This window comes from Herpailurus yagouaroundi, unplaced genomic scaffold (genome assembly GCF_014898765.1).
Source record: "Herpailurus yagouaroundi ecotype Mexico unplaced genomic scaffold, PumYag 28, whole genome shotgun sequence".
Classification (NCBI taxonomy): domain Eukaryota; kingdom Metazoa; phylum Chordata; class Mammalia; order Carnivora; family Felidae; genus Herpailurus; species Herpailurus yagouaroundi.
In genome coordinates, this window is record NW_024412376.1 from 138,512,568 (window position 1) to 138,534,260 (window position 21,693).

The window sequence follows — 21,693 nt, forward strand, 5'->3', positions numbered from 1 at the left end:
GTTTTGTTATTTTGTAACATCTTGACCTTTCCACTGGACTCCATGAATCAGGAGGCGAACTCAGATACACTCTGAGTTCATACAATAGTTGAAAACTAATGAAATTGCAAAATAATGGTCAAAGCTGCTTAATTGTGTTTTTGATAATGATTTCAAAATTTTTATCTACATGAGTTATTAACAGAGTACATTGCAAGCATTTTTACTAAAGTGAAGAACAAAGAGTATGACAAGAGTAGGAGAAATACAGGGACAAATCTGTAACCAACTTATTTTCCTTAAGTCTCTTTGAACAACTGCCATACAAAATGTACCATTTGGAAACAACTATATTTATCACATGCTTACATCCTGCTTTCTCTTGCTTTTCCTGTTTTCTCTAAATCAATAATATTCTGACAAGAACCAGAACACAATGATGAGAATGTATAGAACTCACTGTGTAACAGGCACTATTTTAAGCACTTGTAACAGCCTTACAGTGCCTATATGATATTGAGGAGAATAATCTCTGAGTTCAAAAATAAAGCTGCCAGTTATTTCACCAGCAAAAATGGATTTATTTAGGAATAAAGAATTGCAAGTAGGGACAAGTGAGCTACAATGAAAGCATTGGGAAGTCCAGAGAAAAAAAGAAAAGGAGTAATCTTTTATAGAGGCAAATAGGGACTTGGGGGGCTTTTATAAACAAAAAGCCCTTTAGACTAAACTGGTAGTTTATAGTGACTTTTCATTGGCTGAGGTTTGACGGTCTCTCGTTGGCTGGGCAGTTGCTGTGGAGGAGAAAACCTTTCTTCCTCCTGCTGGAGTAGTAAAGATTGAAGTAGAATGGACTCACAAGATTCCTTTCCTGTTGGGTCTGCAATTAATTGACTAGTGTCTGTAAATGAGAGTTCTCCTTTTTTCCTTCCTGACTCCATTCTAAACAGGGTTTTCTTTTATTTTCACAAATCCGTTTTGAAATCGAGTTGAGGTCAGTTTGTAGCTTAACAACCTAAAGATTTTTTGTTTTGTTTTGTTTTTAAAACAAGTAAATTTACCACACCGAATTGTTCTCAAGAATTAAGTCAACAAATGTAACAAGAGCCTGGATAAACAATATAAGTTACCAGAATTTAAAATTTCAGCATTTCATTAGAAAAATTAAATTACTTTGTTAGAAAGTAATTTAAAAAAACAAAGTAATTACTTTGTTATTTTGTTAAGGGGCGCCTGGGTGGCTCAGTTGGTTGAGTGTCCGACTTCGGCTCAGGTTATGATCTTGCGGTCTGTGAGTTCGAGCCCTGCATCAGGCTCTGCGCTGACAGCGTAGAGCCTGGAGCCTACTTCGGATTCTGTGTCTCCCTCTCTCTCTGTCCCTCCCCCACTCATGCTCTGTCTCTCTCAGTCAAAAATAAATAAAACATTAAAAAAATATATTTTGTTAGGAAAATATGTGTGTGTAGGTATGTGTGTGTGTGTGTGTGTGTGTGTGTGTGTGTGTGTGTGTGTGTATAGTTCCATGTAATTCTTACCTAATTAGAGAGCTGCAGGAAGGGAGGTCAAAAGTTTGAGTCGTGAAGAATCAGCCTGGGTAGAGTACCTGGGTGGATCAGTGGGTTAAGCATCTGACTCTTGATGTCTCACATCATGATCTTATGGTTCGTGGGATTGAGCCCCATGTTGGGCTCTGTGTTGATAGCTTAGAGCCTGCTTAGGATTCTCCCTTTCCCCCTTTCTGTCCCTCTCCCATGCACATTTGCATGTGCACACGCTCTCTCTCTGTTTCTCTCTCTCAAAAAAAAATAAGCAAACTTAAAAAAAAAAAATCAGCCTGGGAGATTGTGAGTGCACTAGATTAAGAACTCTGACAGAACATGGAGAATGCAGATGCACCAGGCCGTGCACCTTGTGTGGGGCAAAGTAGGCTGTCATATTTATATATCTGTTTATTTATATGTACATGTACACGTATGTGTATGTATATATGTGTGCGTATTTACCTTTGTATATGTTATGTAAATAAAATTGACTTCAAATAGGGAATAATGGCAAAAGAGCAGGTTTGAGAGGGAGCTTGGGAAATAATGAGTTTGATTTTAGACGTGTTGAACATGAGTTGCCTATAAACATTCTAAGGACAAAATGCTAGGGGGAAGTTGTATTTATGGATCTGATATTCATATACAGGTTAATGGAGAAAATAGATTTTTGAAGTTACCTATATATAGAAGGAAGAAGAGGAAGTCACTTAGTTAGAGTCTATAGAGTGAGTCTTTAGAGAAGTAGTGTGTTAGAGCCGTGATGAATGCACATGATTTTAGTGGCTGGTTGATTGTCAGGGTGGAGTAGCTGCCTTGGGATTTTAATCTAGTTTATCCAGAGGGTGAGGCAGGAAACCAAGAGAGGTGTCATAAAACCCAGGAAGAGACAGTATTTCAAAAAGGCAGAAATAGTCAAAACTGTTAGGTATTGCCTGAGGAGGGCAGATACTTCACTGGATAATTGATATGGAGTCCATCTGGTGACTTTGAAGAGAGCAAAAGTGATAAAGCAGAAACTGGATTAGGTTAACTTTGGGAATTGAGTAACTTGGAACAGCTGGTGAGGAGTTTGGTGAGGATGTCTGGAGGTTAATAGGATTATCGAGGTAGAAGGGATTTGTCCCAGAAAGGGAATATGTGTGCAGTTTGTTTTTTAGATGGTTTGAACTTGTGCAAGTTTGAATTCTGATGGGAAAGAGATGCAAAAAGGGAGATATTGAAGATATAAGAGAAAGGACAAGAAGAAAGCAAGGTCCCTTGATTGTAACAGGAAGAAAAGAGAAACTGATGGATGGTTTTGGATGCCAGTAACTTTCTAGATCTTTTGGGTAGAATGTTGAGAAAGGTATCCATCTGATGGTTTTCATTGCTTTTTGACCTGGTAGACAAGGACGACTCCTGAGCTTTTGGCCTGGGTGGCTTTAGGAATGGTTGTATCATTTACCAAGATAGAGAATATGTGCTCCTCTCCCAGCATTCCAACAAGGCTAGTTAATTATAGATGTGATTGCTTAAGAGCTGTTTTAATACCATGTCAAAAGAAGGGGATTTCATTGCACTGCCCTCTTTTTCATCTCTTCTTTGATCTATTAGTCTGTTGGGAAATAATGACTGTAAGCTAAAGTAGATTGTTAAACTTGTCAATGACAGATAAAATTGTGGCTTTAGGAGGTAAGACAACTCTCAATTATTCATATTGATGGCATATAGAGATAGGGTGAATAATTGAAAGAGAGAGAAACCAACTGTAAGTTTAACTTTTTGTTTTGTTTTGCTAGTAATATCTTGCAAGTCGTAAATAAATTTAATAAATAAATTTCACATCTTTCCCCTATCCTTGTCTACCTTTGATTAAAGTGCCAAAATATATTAATATTTCTTAAAGAGAGGAGGAGAAAGAACCCCCTGAATTGGAAAAGTTCATAAATTGATAATCATCTACTGAATATAATCAATATTTAGATACATATTTTAATCTTCACGGTGATTTTATGTACATAGCATGAGTGTCTTTATACAGAAAAATATTGCAATAATAATTTGCACACACACAGCATTTTTGCTCTAAAAATCTCTAAACAGAAGGTGTTCCAGATGGTGTCACTTTAATGTGTATTCTTTGTATACTTTAAAAATTGTTACTTTGAAAAATAAAGCTTTCTTGATTACACTTAAGGGTTTCTGGCCTGCTATTTGGTGATATTATGGGGACTTAGACTCTGCTTTTCTTTTATGCCTTAGTCAGAATTTCTTTTTGTGAAAAAAAATTATGTTTTTGAATGTCTATTGTTAGTGAGTGTTCTGGACCATGAGGTCAGAAGGCATTTTCCTGGACAGTAGGTTATATATCCACTTTAACTGGAATGTTCAAAACATCCTTTTCTTAAAATGTGAAAACTGTTTCTGCACATCAGCCTGCACTTTTGCGTATGTTTTTCTGATGAATAAGCCATTCTGTTGACGATTTTCACTTTATATAGCTACATGCCCATTTGTCAAAGACACCTATTATTAAGCTTTTACTGAAAGGTTGTTGGTTATAATGAATACCTTATGAATAATTCAGATATGTTATCAGAAACAAAAGGCTGACATGTTTCTTTGTTTTTGGTTTAGTTTGTTTGTTTAGATTTCTTGGTTGACCTATAGTAAAGCATAATGCACTTGATGGCTCCCAAGCCTGACTGCATTCAGTTTTTAATGTAAATTCCTGACATAAAGAAGGTAACCCTGGAGAATAAACACTTCATCAATACATTCCACAATTATGGAACAGATTACTTTTCTCATTTTCAGAGATTAACACTCTGAGTTTTAGATTCTTATTTCATATCCATGTATTACATATGATGTTTTTTTCCCTCCTTGAATTGTATTTTGCAGCAGCTGATATGTTAGCAATACTCTGGAGGGTGAATTATCTTAAAATGGTTTCTAAATTGTGCATGTAATTGCAAATTAAATAGTAGCCGATTGCCCACAATATCAGCTTGACTGCTTTTGTAACTTACTGAGGATTTAATTCCTACAGATAGTTTAATCTGAATGTTGCCAAGACAAACAAGAGATTCTATTCCCTCACCTCCCCCACAGGTTTTGCAAAAAGAAAGAAACTATTCAAATTTGTATTATGAAGTTATTTTTTTAAATAGAATTACAATAAAGGGAATGCATGACTATTTAACACAAGCTAGATTTTAAAGTATATATTATTTGCTTCAAAAGTTTCTTTTACTCAGTTTAAAGCACCTTCCATATACTAGATAAGGTTAATGAACAAGTAAATGTGGTAATATCTGAAAAGGTACCAAAGAATGAGAAGATTGCTGCTCAAGAAATGTGGGCATGGTAACATTTTTGTTTTTTTAAGAGAAGTATATTTAACTAGATTTAGACTACGTAGGACTTCAGTAGGAAAAAATGAGGGGGCTAAGACACTAAGGTATTCTAAGTGGTGGAAACAGTAAGTTCAGAGGAATATGGCTAGGGAAGAATTTCAGTGCAAGTTGGCCTTGACCTTGAGTTCCTGAGGAGGAAGTGTGAACCAATAAACTCAGAAAGATAGATTGATGCCATCTTAGTATTATCAGCTAAATGTGATTAATAACTTGGCTTGTTCTGTAAAGGATTGCATGTTCTTTACAAGGATACAGAAGATGTATTTTTTTTTAAGATACTTTAAAACTTAAATACTATTGTTAAAAGTGTGAATTTTGATTTATTCTGCAGCCAGTGGAACACCATTAAAAGTTTTAAGCAGACTTGAAACAAGGCTGTTTCTCCCATCCCTTTAGGTGATGCCTTATAGTGTGCAGAAATGAGATTGAAAAACTGGAGCTTTTGCTTTTCCTGGGGAATTAGATGCGTTGACACATTTTACTGAACTGTTAGCTTCAAAAGGAACAAGATATTTAGAATAATGTTTCTTCCTGCATTATTTTTGTGACAGTCTCTTTATCTGCAGATTTTCTTAGCAATTGTTTGCTTGCTTCTCACTAAACTTATGTCCTTAATGCAGCAAACTCCTGTTTGAAGGTTGGGGGGAAAATACTGTATCTCCACAAATTAAAATGAGAGAGATTTATGGACACAATGACTAAATAAAATTGCCAGACTCTCCTTTCTGTCTACGAGGAAATATGGAATGGAACATGCCCCCCCATTTCAAACAACCAGAAAACTGGGTGACATATATGAAACTATTTTCAAATGTTGGGACAATAAGCATTCCGGGATTGTGATTATGGAGAGAAGGGAAACAAACAAAGTAAGATTTAAGGTCACTTTGTCTTTTTTTTTTTTTTTTTTTTTACCTGTAGGCACTTTTCAGTCTATTCACTCTGCCCAGGAATGGGCAGACCAAAACAGAATGTGGTGTTTTTGCTACATTAGAAAGGTAGAGAGGGAGGGGAGTTTAGGAAATTGTAGTAGCTAAAATTTTCCAGAGATAGTATCAGAACAGAGGAACATATGGAAAAAAAAAAAGTTTTGGAAATCCTCATAGAAGTTTCCTTCCACCTTTGGCTCAGTACTAATCTGGGTATTTGTAGGGTGAGGTTCCCAGAGGCTAGGCAGAAACCGCTCCCATGGTACTATGAATTGAACAACTCCCAGAACTTAGACCACAGTGGAGTATGTTCACATTCTGTCCAGCTAGGTTAGACCTCATTAAACACACGTGGCATTGGCAAAGACTCAAAAAGGTAACACCATAGAATTAAGGTTAATAGGTTAAAGTTAGATTTATTTTTTACCTTATTACTAAGATTAAAAATAGATCTTCAAAGCATCAGGTTCTCCACAAGTAATTTAGTCGCCAGGTGTCAAACAGGCAAATGATACCAAAATAAACATCAACATTCTGTAAAAGAAGACTACAGTCCTGATACTAAGCACTCATAATGTCTAGTGTATGATTAAAATTGCTTGTGTTGCCAAAAAGCTGCAAATCAATTGATAGGAACAGAAGTGAGAAAGATAATGGAATTAGCAAAGACTGTAGATAGTGATTATTAAATATTATAAATATATTCAGAGATGCAAAGGAAAACAAACATAATGAAGAAAAATGGGTAATTAAAAAAGAAGCAAATGGATTATCCTTCTAAAGCTGAAGGATACGCTATCTGAAAAGAAAATTTCACTGGATCAGCTTAATGCACGAGTAGGTTCTGCATAAAAAAAAAGATTGATGACCTTGAAAGCATGACAGTAGAAACTATCAAAACTTAAGCACAGAGAGGAAAAAGACTAAATAAAATCAACAGAATCTCCATGACCAGTGGGGCAATATCAAGCAGTCTCATATAAATGTACTTAGAATCCCAAAACTAGAGAAGGGAAAGAAGTTAAAAAATCTTTGTAGAATTATGGGCAAATATATGAATTTGATAAAAACTATGAGCCATATATGTCCTACAACCAGCATACCTCAAGCATGATAGAGACGATCCAACCACATCAAGAGATACAACATAATTAAATTTCTGAAAATTGTCAGGAAAAAAAAATCAAGTGCTGAGAGACCGAGAGGCTTCAAAAGAAAGTTTAGGTGACAAAAATGAGGGTGTCTCATCAGAAACAGTGCAAGCCAGAAGACAATATATCGAAATATTTTCAAGTGTTTGGGGAAAAACAAAACAGCATTTACTTTTTTTTTTTTTAATTTTTTTTTTTCAACATTTATTTATTTTTGGGACAGAGAGAGACAGAGCACGAACGGGGGAGGGGCAGAGAGAGAGGAAGACACAGAATTGGAAACAGGCTCCAGGCTCTGAGCCATCAGCCCAGAGCCTGACGCAGGGCTCGAACTCACGGACCGCAGGATCGTGACCTGGCTGAAGTCGGACGCTTAACCGACTGCGCCACCCAGGTGCCCCCAAAACAGCATTTAAAAAAACCTGACAAAATTAGCAAACCAGCAGCTGTTAACCTAAATACTCAATTTAGCAAAAAAATATCTTTCAGAAATGACAACTATATAGTTTTTTGTTGTTGTTTGTTTTGTTTTTAAAGAGAGAGAATGTGAGTAAGGGAAGGGGGAGAGGGAGAGAGAGAATACTAAGCAGGTTCAATGCCCAGCATGGAGCCCAACATGGGGCTGGATCCCAGGATTGTGAGATCATGACCTGAGCTGAAATGGAGAGTTGGATGCTTAGCCACCCGGGCACCCTAAAATAAACTAGTTTTGACCAAACAAAATGCTGATGTATTCTACAAGACTTTACTATTTTTATTAGAGTGTATATGTGTAAGATACCCTATTGTTCAGTCATATCTGTGTGGCACTTTTGCCTTTTAGTTGTGTTTAAAATTATTTATGTAAATGAATTTATTTTTTATACAGTTAAGTTTATTGATTTTATTTGTGAAGACAGTCTGGTTTTTAGCAGTAGATCAGGCTCATATGTGATAGTCTACACTTTGTGGCTTTTGTCTTGCAGTTTTGAGAAAATTGTTTTTGTAAGTCCTGGGGCTTGGTTTATAGGTCTTACTGAACTGTCTTGATTCATTATAGGATATAGGAATGTTTCTTTATATGACCTTGAAATGCCCTTTAAAATTTATGTTTGAGGAATGGACAATTAGAACTCTATTATAGAGTTCTTCAAAGTAACTTTTCAGATTTTCAAGATATAAATGAAATATTCCTCTGGGATCCTAGAAATGTAAAAACATTGTTTGATATTAGTTGGGATTACAGAGTCGGCCGGGATTTGTGTTGAAAATGTCTTTTGATGCTTCATTCCATGTACACAGAGTTTAGCTAAGCATCACAGAGGAAAGTTGTTGAACTGATGCTATTAAATGTCACACATCTACTTCACGAGATGCTGTATTTTAGGATTCAGTCTTTGACAAGTTGACTTGGGAGCTAACTTGTCATTACTTGTTCTACCCCTCACTAGTTCACAAGGAGACAGCTAAACTTGTCATCATGGGATTTCTTCTGACTAGAAAGAAAATTTAAAGTTTGAAATGTGCACAGTTGATGGCAGAATTACACTGGTATTGAAGGAGGGTTGTTGCATTTTGGATTTCTTTCCTTGATTGCTGAAATAACTCACCCACAGCACTTGTTTGTTTATAAGCAAACAGTACCAAATATTTTGTAAATATTTTGAGTTTGATTATCAGTAAAAAAAAAAAAAAATGAATCAACGAAAGTTTAAAGTTCTCTCTTTACCTAAACTCTTTTTAAAATTTTTTTTTAACATTTATTCATTTTTGAAAGTGAGAGAGACACAGCATGAGCGGGGGAGGGGCAGAGAGAGAGGGAGACACAGAATCCAAAGCAGGCTCCAGGCTCTGAGCTGTCAGCACAGGGCCTGACACAGGGCTCAAACTCACTGACCTCGAGATCATGACCTGAGCCGAAGTTGGACACTCAACCAAATGAGCTACCCAGGTGCCCTGACCTAAACTCTTGAAGTTAGCAAATCATAATTTCAATTGTCTACATAATGTATTGGCTTGATATTTCTCAGGGAATTTACTCAATTTATATAGTTTCAGTTAGACAAATAACACCCAGCAATAGAATGCTATTGAGCTAAAGATGATGTAAGGTAAACGAAAAGGCTAAATAAAGCATGTCAGCAATATAACAGCCAGTGTCTGGTTTCTTCAAAAAGAAAATTATAGAAATAAGAGGTCGTGGCTGCTGTGGTGCTGTGGAACATAGAAACAATAGACACAGATGTCAGGGAAGAAATAGTAGTTATAGCAAGTTCAGAAGATGTGAGAAGTGTGTATAAGGTACTGGTAACTTTATCTTCTTAGAGAAACATTTATAGAAAAGAAACTGGAAGAAAGAAAGGACTTTTATTTGCTTTTTAAATTAGGACCAGTGAATTATCAGGAATGTAAAAGATGACCTTCCACCCCCAATAAAAGAAAAGAATAACCTAGTGTTTATGCACCTCATTTCTTTCTCTTTAGGTTGAGTCCAAAGGAGCCCCATCAGAGTTTGAAATCAAGATTAAATAGTTTTGCTCTGGTATAAATATACTTTTAAATACATCAGTGATTACTTTTAACTTGTGTTTCAATTCAAATTTTATATCTAGCAATAGGATTTTAAAACTATTATGTACCACTAAATGCTATGCACTATGCTAATGACCAGAAATCCAAAATGCTTTCTTCCTTGCTTGCCTGTGCAAAGTTTGGATTCTAACAGCAAAAACATTTACACACAGAACAGATAGTATAATAGAGGGCAAATCAGCTATTCAGAATTAGGAAGGGACACATGTACTAAGTATTGGGACATTAAGCATAGAGTGTCAGGGAGGGTTTCCTGGAGTACAGTTCAGGGAGGATGGGAGTAGCCAGCCAAGAGCAGGAAATATTTATTGTAATAAGACATGAATTTTTAAAGTGTGTCTTTAGTGTAGGAGAATGGAAGAGTTGGAGGGGAAAATATGGGCCAGATATGAAGACCCCTTAGTCATGAAAATTCCAGAGCTGTAGAAGGGAAATGATGAGGAAATGATGCCATTGGCTTTGCATTTGTCAATTTATTTTAGATTTTTTAATTGAAGTGTAAATGATAGGTAATGTTAGTTTCAGGTATACACATAGTAATTCAAATTTTTATATACTGTGAAGTGATCACCACCTTCAGTCTACCATTTGTCACCTTCTAAGATTATTACATATCAGTATAGTCCCTGTGCTGTACATGGTATCCCCATGTCTCATTTACTTTAACTGAAAGTTCATACCTCTTACTTGTACTTAGTTTGTACCCTTCCGCTGTTTTGCCCATCCCTTCACCCTTCTCCTCTCTGGCAACCACCAGATTATGCATTGTATCATTATATCTAGGAGTCAGTTTCTGTTTTGTTTTGTTTCTTAGATCCCCCATATAAGTGAAATCATATGATATTTGTCTTTCTCTGACATGTTTCACTTAGCACAATACCATCTAGATCCTCTCATGTTGTTACAAATTCTTTCTTATGGCTGAGTAATGTTTCATTGCATATATATACACTGCTTCTTTATCCATTCATCTGTTGATGGACACTTGGGTTGCTTCCATAACTTGGCTCTTCTAAACAGTGCTGCAGTGAACATAGAAATGCATATGTCTGGGGCGCCTGGGTGGCTCAGTCGGTTAAGCGGCCGACTTCGGCTCAGGTCATGATCTCGCGGTCTGTGAGTTTGAGCCCCGCGTCGGGCTCTGTGCTGACAGCTCAGAGCCTGGAGCCTGTTTCAGATTCTGTGTCTCTCTCTCTCTCTGACCCTCCCCCGTTCATGCTCTGTCTCTGTCTCAAAAATAAATAAACATTAAAAAAAAAATTAAAAAAGAAAGAAATGCATATGTCTGTTTGAATTAGTGTTTTCTTTCTTTTTTTTTTTTTTTTTTTTTTTTTTGTCTTTCAGATAAATGCCCAGAAGTGAAATTGCTGGATTGTGTGGCATTTCTGTTTTTTATTTGTTGAGGAATCTCCATACTGTTTTCCATAGTGGCTGCACTGTTTTACATTCCTATCAGATGTACATGAGGGTTCCTTTTTTTTTTTTGTATCCTCATCAGCACTTGTTATTTCTTCTCTTTTTTGATGCTTTCCATTCTGACACATGTGAGGTGGTATCTCATTGTGGTTTTGATTTGCATTTCCCTGATGATGAGTGATGTTGAACATCTTTTCATGTGTCTGTTGGCTATCTGACTAATTTCTTTGTAGAAATGTCAACTCATGGGGCGCCTGTGTGGCTCAGTCGGTTGAGTGTCCAACTTCGGCTCAGGTCGTATTCTCGTGCTTTGTGGGTTCGAGCCCCACGTGGGCTCTGTGCTGACAGCTCAGAGCCTGGAGCCTGCTTCAGATTCTGTGTCTCCTTCTCTCTCTGCCCCTCCCATGCTCATGCTTTGTCTCTCTCTGTGTCTCAATCATAAACGTTAATTTTTTTTTTTTTTAAAGAAATGTCTATTCAGGTCCTCTGCCAGGTTTTTAATTGGATTGTTTGCGTTTTTTTTTCCCTCCGCTTGAGTTGTGTGGATATTAACCCCTGCTGGTTATATAATTTGCAGGTTATCTTCATTTTCTTGATGGTTTCCTTTGCTGTACGAAAACTTTTTAGTTTTAAGTATTCCTGTTTATTTTTGCTTTTGTTGCATCTTGCCTGAGGAGACAGATCCAAAGAAATACTACTATGACCATTATCCAAAAGCTTACTTTTTTTCTTTTTGGTATTAGTTTTCTGTTTTCTGGTCTTAGATTTAATCCTTTAATCTATTTTGAGCTTTTTTTGTGTTTTGTTTATAGTGTAAGAAAGTGATCCAGTGTCATTCTTCTGCATATAGTTTTCCCAGTACCATTTATCAAAGAGCTCTGTTGCATGTTTTTGCCTTCTTTATTGAAGATTAATTAATTATATAAACATGGGTTTATTTCTGGACTCTCTATTCTGTTTCATTGATCCGTGTGTATTTTTAATGCCTGTATCTTACTGTTTTGATTACTGTAGCTTTAGAATAGTTAGAATGTAAGGAGTGTGATACTTCTAGTTTTGTTCTTCTCAAGATTGCTTTTGCTATTCAAGGTCTTTTGGGGCCCATATAAATTTTATGGTTATTTTTTCTAAATCTGTGAAAAATGCTTGTTGGTATTTTGATAAGGATTGCATTAAATCTGTAGATTGCTTTGTATAGTATGAACATTTTAATAGTATTCTTTCAATCTTTGAGCATGGTATCTATTTCCATTTATTCATTTCATATTTGGTTTCTTTCATCAGTGTCTTAGAGTTTTAAAAATACAGGTCTTTCACTTGCTTAAATTTATTCTTAGGTATTTTATTATTTTTGATGCAATTGTAAATGGTATTGTTTTCTTCATTTCTTTTTCTCATGGTTCATTATTAGTGTATAGAAATGCACAGATTTCTGTATATAAATTCCAGATCTCTCAATTTTACTAATTTATTCTATTTTTTTTTTTTTTGGTGGAGTCTTTAGGGTTTTCTGTCCATAGAATCATGTCATCTATAAATGGTGACAGTTTTACTTCTTTCTTTGATTTAGATGCTTTTTCTTTCTTTTTCTCATCTGATTGATGTGGCAATGGCTTCTAATACTAGTTTGAATAAAAGTGGTGACAGAATTCTTGTTCCTTATATTAGAGGAAAAGGTTTTATCTTTTCACCATTGAGTATGATGCTAGCTTGGGTTTGTTAAATATAGCCTTTATATTGAGGTATTTATCTTTAATGCATGTTGAATTTTGTCAATTGCTTTTTTCTGCATTTATAGAGATGATTGTTAACTTTTTACATTCTTCCATTTGTTAATGTGTGTCACATTGATTTGCAGATATCAAACTGTCCTTGCATACCTGGAATAAATCCTATTTGATCATGGTGAATGATCCTTTTAATTATATTTAAATTCAGTTTTATAATATTTTGTTGAGGATTTTTGCATCAGTGTTCATCATCAAAATTGATAACGATATTCTGGCCTTGTGGAATGAATTGGAAGTATTCCTCTTAATTTTTTTTTTCTTTTTTGGAATAATTTGCAAAGGATATGTATAAACTCTTTTTTTTTAAATGTTTGGTAGAATTTACCTGTGAAGCCATTTGGTCTTGGACTTTTGTTTGTTGGGAGTTTTTTTGATTACTGAGGTTAAGTTTTATTACTACTAATGGGTCTGTTCAAATTTTCTGTTTCTTCTTTAGTCTTGGAGATTGTACATTTCTGTGAATTTATCCTTTTTTCTAGATTTTCCAATTTGTTGGCATATCATTTTGCGTAGTAGTCTCTTATAAGCCTTTGTATTTCTATGTTATCTGTTGTAACTTCTCTTTCATTTCTGATTGTATTTATTTGAGTCCTCCTTTTTTTTTTCTTGATGAGTCTGGCTAAAGGCTTATTAATGTTTATCTTTTCAAAGAACTGACTCTTAGTTTTATTGATTTTTTTGTCTTTTTAGTTTTTATATCATTTATTTCCATTCTGATCTTTATAATTTCCTTCTTTTTACTAATATTGGGCTTTGTTTATTCTCATGGTTCTAGTTCCTTTAGGTGTAAAGTTAGATTGCTTACTTGAGATTTTTTCTTATTTCTTGAGGTAGGCCTGTATTGCTAGAAACTACCCTCTTATAACTGCTTTTGGTGCAGGTTACAGATTTTTTACTGTTGTGTTTATATTTTTATTTGTCTCCATGTATTTTTTTAGTTTCTTCTTTGATTTCATCATTAACTCTGGTTGTTTAGTAGCATGTTGTTTAGCCTCTGTGTGTTGTTTAGCCACTTCTCATGTTGTAATTGACTTCTAGTTTTATACCACTGTGGTTGGAAAAGATGTCTGAAATGATTTGTCTTCTTAAATTTATTGAGACTTGTTTTATAGCCTAACATGTGATCTGTTCGAAGAATGTCCCATGTGCACTTGAAAAGAATATTTATTCTGTTTTTGAGTGGAATGTCCTGTATATATTTATTTTTTTATTATTTATATTTTAGTTAATATACAGTTCAGTATTGATTTCAGAAGTAGAATTCAGTGATTCAACACTTCCATACAATAGCCAGTGTTCATCACAAGTACCCTTCTTAATGCTCATGTGTATATCTGTTAAGTACATCTTCTGTAATATGTTGTGTAAGTCCTATGTATCTCATTGATCTTACGTCTGGATGATATATCCATTGATGTATGTGGGAGTGTTAAAGTCCCTTACTATTATTTATAACTGTCAATGTATTACTGTCAATTTATTACTGTCAGTTTCTCCTTTATGTCTTAATATTTGCTTTTTACACTTAGATGTCCATATGTGGGTGCACGGATCTTTAAAAGTGTTACATCCTTTTGTTGAATTGATACTATTATCATTACGTAATGTTTTTTCTCTATCCCCTATTACATTTTTTGTTTGTTTTAAGGTCTGTTTTGTCTAATGTAAGTATTGCTACTCCAGCTTTCTTTTTATTTCCATTTGCATGGAATGTCTTTTTCCATCCCTTCACTTTGTGTGTCTTTAGATCTGAAGTGAGTCTCTTATAGGCAACGTATCTATAGGTCTTTTTAATAATCCACTAACTGTCCCTCTTTGTCTTTTGATGGGAATATTTAGTTCTTTTACATTTGAAGTAATTATTGATAGATATGTACCTAATGCCATTTTGTTGATTGTTTCCTGTTTTTTGTTGTTGTTGTTTTGTGGGTTTTTGTAGTTTTTCTGTGTTCCTTCTTCTTTTGCTCTCTTCCCGTATGATGAGATGACATTCCTTAGTGTTCAGTTTGTATTCCTTTTTCCTTAATTTTTGTACATCTGTTACAGATATTTAGTTTGTGGTTTCCTTGAGGTTCATATAGAATATCTTTAGTGTATAGTAGTTTGTTTTAAGTTAATAGTCATTTAAGTTCAAGGATGTTCTAAAAGCACTGCATTTTAACTGCCCCCTCCTGATACATTTTATGTTTTTGACATCACATTTTGCATGTAATTATTTTGTGTATCCTTTGACTAAGTGTGTAGTCCTAGATAATTTTACTACTTTTGTCCTTTAACCTACATTCAACAACCTACATAGATACGTTCTAGCTATGTAGGTTGTTGATCTACTTTATTCTATGTTTACCATTACCATTGATTTTTTTTTTTCTTTCATAGTGTTTAGTATCTAGTTATGGCCTTTTCTTTTTATTTAAAGAAGCCCCTATAACATTTCTTATAAGGCTGACTTAGTTTTGTTGAACTCCTTTACGCTTTTGCTTATCTGGGAAACTTTCCTCTCCTTTAATTCAGAATTATAAATTGCTGGGTGTAGAGTATTCTGGTTGTATTTTTTTTTTCCTTTCAGCACTTTGAATGTATCATGTTATTCCCTCATGACTCCCTTATGTAAAATTTCTGTTATAAAATTAGCTGATGGGGCGCCTGGGTGGCTCAGTTGATTGTCTGACTTGATTTTGGCTCAGGTCATGATCCCAGGGTTGTGGGATCCAGCCCCGCATTGGGCTCTGAGCTAAACATGGAGCCATGGAACCTGCTTATGATTCTCTCTCTCTCCCCATCTCTCCCCCTCTCTCCCCCTCTCTCCCCCTGTCTCCCTCCTCCCCCTCTCCTCCCTCTCTCTCCCCGCTCCTCCCCTCCTCCCCCTCTCCTCCCTCTCTCTCCCCCTCCCCCTCCCCCCTCTCCCCCTCCTCCCCTCTCCCCCTTTCCCTCCCCCTTTCCCCCTCCTCCTCCCTCCCTCTTTCTCTCCTCATCCCCCTCTGCTCCCCAACTCATGCTTGCTCTCTCTCAAATAAAAACATAAATTAAAAAAATAAATAAAATCAGCTGATAGTCTTGAGGGAGATTCCCATGGCATGTAAATAGTTGTTTTTCTCTTGCTGCTTTTAAGATCCTCTCTTTAATTCTTGACACTAGTTATAATGTATCTTGCCATGGGTCTTTTTGAGTTCATGTTATTTTGGAATTTCTGTTCCTGGCCTTGGATGTCTTTTTCCTTTACCAGGTTGGGAAAGTTTTCGGGCATTATTTCTTCAAATAGGTTTCCTGTCCCTTTGGCTCTTTTTTTTTTTTCCCCCTTCCTCTGGGACCCCTTTGATTCAAGTGATCGTGTTCTTGATGTTGTCCCAGCGGTCCCTTAAGCTCTGCTTATTTTCAAATTACTTTTTCTTTTTGCTGTTCTGATTGCATGCTTTTCATTCCCTGGTCTTCCACTCTCCTGCATTGATCCATTCTTCTGCATCATTTAGTGTGTTGATTCCTTCTAGTACTTTTTATTTCACTTATTATTCAGCTCTGGTCATTTTTTTTTTTTTTATATTTTCCATCTCTTCATTGAAGTTCTAACTGTGTTTATTCAGTCTTCCTTTGATCTTTAGTGAACATCTTTATGAGCATCACTTTGAGTCCTCCAGGTCCAGTGTCATTCAAAGCCATTGTTTCCTTGTTTATTTTCTGTTTAGATTATCTGTCAGTTGTTGTAAGTGAGGTATTAAAGCCCCTATTATTGTTATATTACTGTCACTTCCTTTATGTTAGTTATTGTTTTATATATTTGGGTACTTCCACATTGGGGGCACAGATATTTACAATTGTTAGATCTTCTTGTTGGATTGTCCCCTTTATTATGATGTAGTACCCCTCTTTATCTCTTGTTACAGTCTTTGTTTTAAAGTCTAGTTTGTCCAGTGTAAGTAACTATTGCTACTCCAGCTTTCTTTTGACATCTGTTTGTGTGATAAATGTTTCTCCATCCCCTTACTTTCCATATGCTGGTGTCTTTAAGTCCAAAGTGAGTCTCTTGTAGGCAGTATAATTATGGGGTATTTTTTTTTTTTTTATCTGTTCTGATACCCTATGTCTTTGGATTGGAGGGTTTAGTCTATTTACACTGACGGTGATTATTGATGGATATGTATTTATTTCCATTGTATTACCTGTTTTGTTGTGGTTTCTGGAGATTTTCCCAGATCCTTTCCTGTCTTTGTCACTTTTGGTCTTTGCTTTCCACTCAAAGAGCCCCTTTTAATATGGCGTGCAAAAAGCTGGTTTAGTGATGTGACCACTACTTTGAACTCTTTATCTGGTGGACTGCTTATCTCTCTTTCATTTAGTTCTTTTTCTGAGATTTTGCTTTGTTCTTTTGTTAGGAACATATTCCTTTGTCTCCTTATTTTGCCTAACTTCCTGTGTCTGTGTATTAGGTGGATCAGTTACACCTCCCAGTCTTGAGGGAGATTAGTTTTGCATATTAGATTGTCCTGGAAGCCCTGAGGAGTATTAGAGACATGGAGAGGTAGGAAAGGAAACTTATTAGGAAGCATTTTAGTGACCTTAAGAAGCATTGTAAAAACTTGAAATCAGACAATGTCAGAATGAAGAGAAGGTAGAGTAAATATATCCAGGAATGGAAATCAACAGAATTCATGTGGCAGTAATGTGGTTTGGGTGGAGGCAGAACCAATCTAAAATTAATTAATCCCATATTTCTAGTGGGATAAGTGGAGGATTATAGTACTAGTCTGATATGAGGAAAGAAAAAGGTTCAAGATAATTGTGACATAGTAAGATGAGGGTGTCCAAAAATGAATATTAATTAGTATTATTGTTTACTTAGTTATTAATATTACATTCGCTGAGTCTTGAGGTAGGTACTATTATTACCCTCATTTTGTCACTAATGAGGCCCAAAGAAGGTTGATAACTTGTCCAAGGTCACAAAGGACCTTGGTGAAGTGCAGAGTGAAAATTTGAGGTTGGGTAGTGATTACATTTTCTACTCTCTTGATTACTTCATGCTCTTTTCAGTCACATGGAGATATGATCTGTGAGATAAAGTTATAATCTGTTGATAGGGATTTGGGAGTTACTGTCTCTAAGCGAGGGGTGAAACCATTGGCCTGAATGATGAGTCTCTGCAGAGTCCTTAGAGTTCTTGTGAGTGCACTGAGGTTCAACAGAGGAAATGAGCTTGTGTAGAAATTGAGTAACCAGAAAGATAGGAGGAAAATCTGGAAAGAATTATATTATAAAAAACATAATGTATTTTTTTTTTCTTTTTTAAGAAGTGAAATCATCAACAGTTCTAAAATCTTAAAAAAAGTAGCCATAAAATCTAGTCACCCATGATGCTTGCCAGAGTAGTTTCAATCCACTTATTCAGAAACAAAATAAAGCGGGTCAGAAAATGAAGGGAGGTGAGACCATGAATTGAGAGAACTTTCCTGCACTTCATGGAGAGATGTCACTGTACAGATAAAAGAGATCAAATGGAAGCTAATGGTAGATGGAGAGTTTTCTTCTCATGGATGAGGCAAGATCACATTTATATGGATTTAAAGATACTCTGTCTAGAAGTCAAAATTTTAGAAAAAAATTGTAATTTGAAATGCTTTTAAACTTTACAGAACATTATACATCCATGGGCATACCAAGTTGGATTTCACAGTCTGGCATACTGCAATTGAAAAAGCAGCAGGTACAGATGGTAATGCATTACAAGATCAGCAGCTCAGCAAAAATGACGTTCCCATTATTGTGAACAGCTGTATAGCATTTGTTACACAGTATGGTAAGTATTGCAAAGTTTTTATTCAACCCCCAGAACTCATGGTATCATTCTTAGAGTTTTTTAAGTGGTTCCGCCACTGGACTGCATTAGAGCTCTTTATATTTGAAAGTACATCAGTGAAAAATAAAAACATCATCACCATTCAGCCAAATGCCATTCCTTCTCCCAGTAAAATTTAAATTACACAATGTACTTTTACCATTTTCTTCTTTTACATGCGTAAAAAATTTAAATGCCATACTGAAAGAATCTATATTATAAAATGTATATTAAAAATAGATTGAAGACTTTATTTTTCAGAGGTTACAAGGGTTACTGTAAAGTCTAAGGGAATGCAGTGGGTCACCTAAACATGTTTTTGGAAGTGGTAAACTGTGGGAAAATACGTGAAAGAATTTTTTGTTGCTGTTGACAAGCATTCAAAGTATGTGTATGTATTTATTTCATTCAATGTGCTATTAGTCACATGTTTATATTAAGAATCATGGTTATTCTAATAGTTTTGACTTGATCTTAACAGAGTTTTATGAATAGTTTGCAAGTAAAAACAATTGGTTGACATTCACATGGGCTAACTTCATTTTAAAATAATATGTTATGATAGTAAAGTATTCCTTGATTCTTCATGTTTATTTTCAAATATGAATTCCTCAGATTCCTTCTTTGTTACATATTTCATCAATACTCTAAAAGGTAGAAGATTGTGAACTATATTTTAAATATAAAAATGTTTTCTACCTTTTAATCTGTAGGTAAGTGCCATTGATTTAGATTACAAGTTTGGAAAAGAGTAAAATGATTGATCTTGTATTTGGGAAGGTAATTAACTTTTTTTTTTTGTTCTCTTAATATTAGAAGTGTCCTTGGGTGTTTTTAATTTGAAAAGAAGGTGTAATCAGTGACAGAGCTGCAGTAAAACATTGTGTTATTAGTTTGTTACTTATTTATTGTCTGTTGTGTGCCAGCCATTGATCTTGGTACTGGAAGTACAGCAGTGGGAGTAAAAAGTTAAAGACAAAGCCATGAATCATAGGTTTCAGTAATGAGAACTGACAACAAACTGCTATGAGTAAAACGTTAGAAATAACCAAGGCTATGAAGAAAATAATTTTTAGAAATTAAATTTATAATATGTGTATATTAATCTATCTTCTTCTGGAGAGAGTGCCATTTTAAGTATTTTGCTTATTTCATATATAATTCAAGTATCATTAATCAGATTCACTGTGTTTGAATTCCGTATCTTTGAATTATATACCTACTGTAAATATGTATGCAGTCACATTATGTGGCTATTACTCTATGAAATCCCTTCCTGTGATACTGTGTCCATATTTTCCTTATCAGTGGTAGTCATCTGTTTATTTGAAAATGGGGGAGGAAGAAGGTTATCATCTTCATTCGTTAGTCATTCAGTATTAGCACACTTGAATTTCATTGGTATAAATGAATTGCACACGTACTATGTTTTAGCAAGAGCAAAACCTCATTGGGAACTTTCACATCATGTTAGTTTCATAATGGCATAAGGTCTTTCTTAAGCTGTGAAATGATTAAAATAATTCTAGCTCCAGTGTATCCAATTTAAGGTTTCTCTTGGGAAATCAGAAGTTTCTTTGTGGTGTTTCTTTGAATTTAAAATCATTAAGCATTAGATTGTTTTCAACTAAATTTTATTAGTTAAATAAGTTAAATAAATAAGTTAAATAAATAAATTAAATAAATAAGTTAAAACTACTTTGTAACTCTGGCACAAGGTACATTAACTTGCATATTAAAGTAATAAAGCCGAAGAAAGACTGTGTTTTGTTTTGTTTTGTTTTTAATGAGCAGAATATGGGGGAAACCCTGATGTTACCAGCATGTATAGTAGGGAAGATATGGTACACACTTAGAAAATGCCCAGTGATTAATAGAATGAAGATGGTTGACTCAAAGACTTTACAAGTCACAATTATTTTGAACTTCCTGACCTTTGTATTAAAATCTGAAGGCCAGTTTTTTTGTGTTCATGGTGTCAAGATTTTGAACAGAACCGGTTCACAGTCATATTTTTAGAGTTTAATTTTTTTAATGAGTTATAGTAGTTCTTGGGAATTATTTTAACTTATGTAAACAAAATTATGCGTGCAGTTAATATATTTGAGTACTAGCTTTTAGAAATTCATTCAACGAGGGATATAAGTTAAGGTCAAAAACTTAGTCACAGGTTTTTGTTTTTGTAGATGTTGCTTACTCTTACATTAAATGATCATTTATTGAATGCTTCCTAAGTTCCAGTCATGGTAGAGTTACTGTACGCAGAGAGTAAGACATGAACCTTACCCTCTGGCTTTTTACAGATTTGTGAATCAAAGACGTTTAAACAACTAGGCAGTTATATCTCAAGTATACAAAATTCTGTGGTAGAGAGCTTCAGGAGTTGGTACAAGGAGAGCTTCATGGGTGAGATATGCTTACCATAAGTCTTAACAGAAAATAGGAGCTAGTTAGGACAAGAAGGGAATCGGGATTCTATGAGGAGGATCAGTGTATGCTCATGTATGGAGTCATGAGAGAAGTTGTCTATTGAGGGAACTTTGTATTGTGACCAGAGCTTAGCATGAGAAGAACAGTAGATGAGAGGCAGGAGGGTTAAGCCTATTCATGTAGAGTCTTAAATATTATAATAAATCCTCAAACTTGTCCTCTAGGCAGTGAGAGGGCAGTATCTAGATTTTTAAGCATGTTGGTGACACCAACAGACCTGTATCTCAGATCAAGCTATTATCAGTGTTGAGATGGACTGGAGGGCTACACAAGAATAGGGGCAGGGAGTTGTGACAATGTAGTGAGGAACTGAGTGCAAAAAAATAACAGGACATGGGATAGAAAGAAGGGGACAGTTTGAGAGCAAGGCTATGATGAAAAATATATGTGACTTTTTAATATTGTAAGCGAAAAAGAAAAATTCTGACTTATAAAGGACTGAGGAGAAGGAAGTGCCATGTATTGAGATGCCAGAGATAAGATAAAGACCATAGTGAGATTAACAGGTGAAGTAGTGAATGGGGCAGGAGACTTAATTCCTCAGATTATTTTCACTTATTCATGAAAATGGTGTGTGTTGCAGGTATATTTATAA

General features: G+C 35.1%; 1 protein-coding gene and 1 long non-coding RNA gene across 5 annotated transcripts in view; both read left to right on the plus strand.

Moving 5' to 3' along the window:
* The window catches only part of ARAP2 (ArfGAP with RhoGAP domain, ankyrin repeat and PH domain 2), a 188,497-nt gene that overhangs the window by 101,619 nt on the left and 65,185 nt on the right, over positions 1-21,693 (plus strand). For all 4 annotated transcript variants that reach the window (XM_040486123.1, XM_040486141.1, XM_040486118.1 and 1 more), the window contains exon 20: positions 18,406-18,569. In XM_040486123.1, the coding sequence (XP_040342057.1) occupies positions 18,406-18,569 (164 nt within the window). The remainder of the gene's footprint in view (positions 1-18,405; positions 18,570-21,693) is intronic.
* On the plus strand, positions 18,576-20,373 carry LOC121037106 (uncharacterized). Its single transcript, XR_005793611.1, has 2 exons — positions 18,576-20,248; positions 20,298-20,373. It is a non-coding gene; the product is annotated as an uncharacterized LOC121037106 (long non-coding RNA).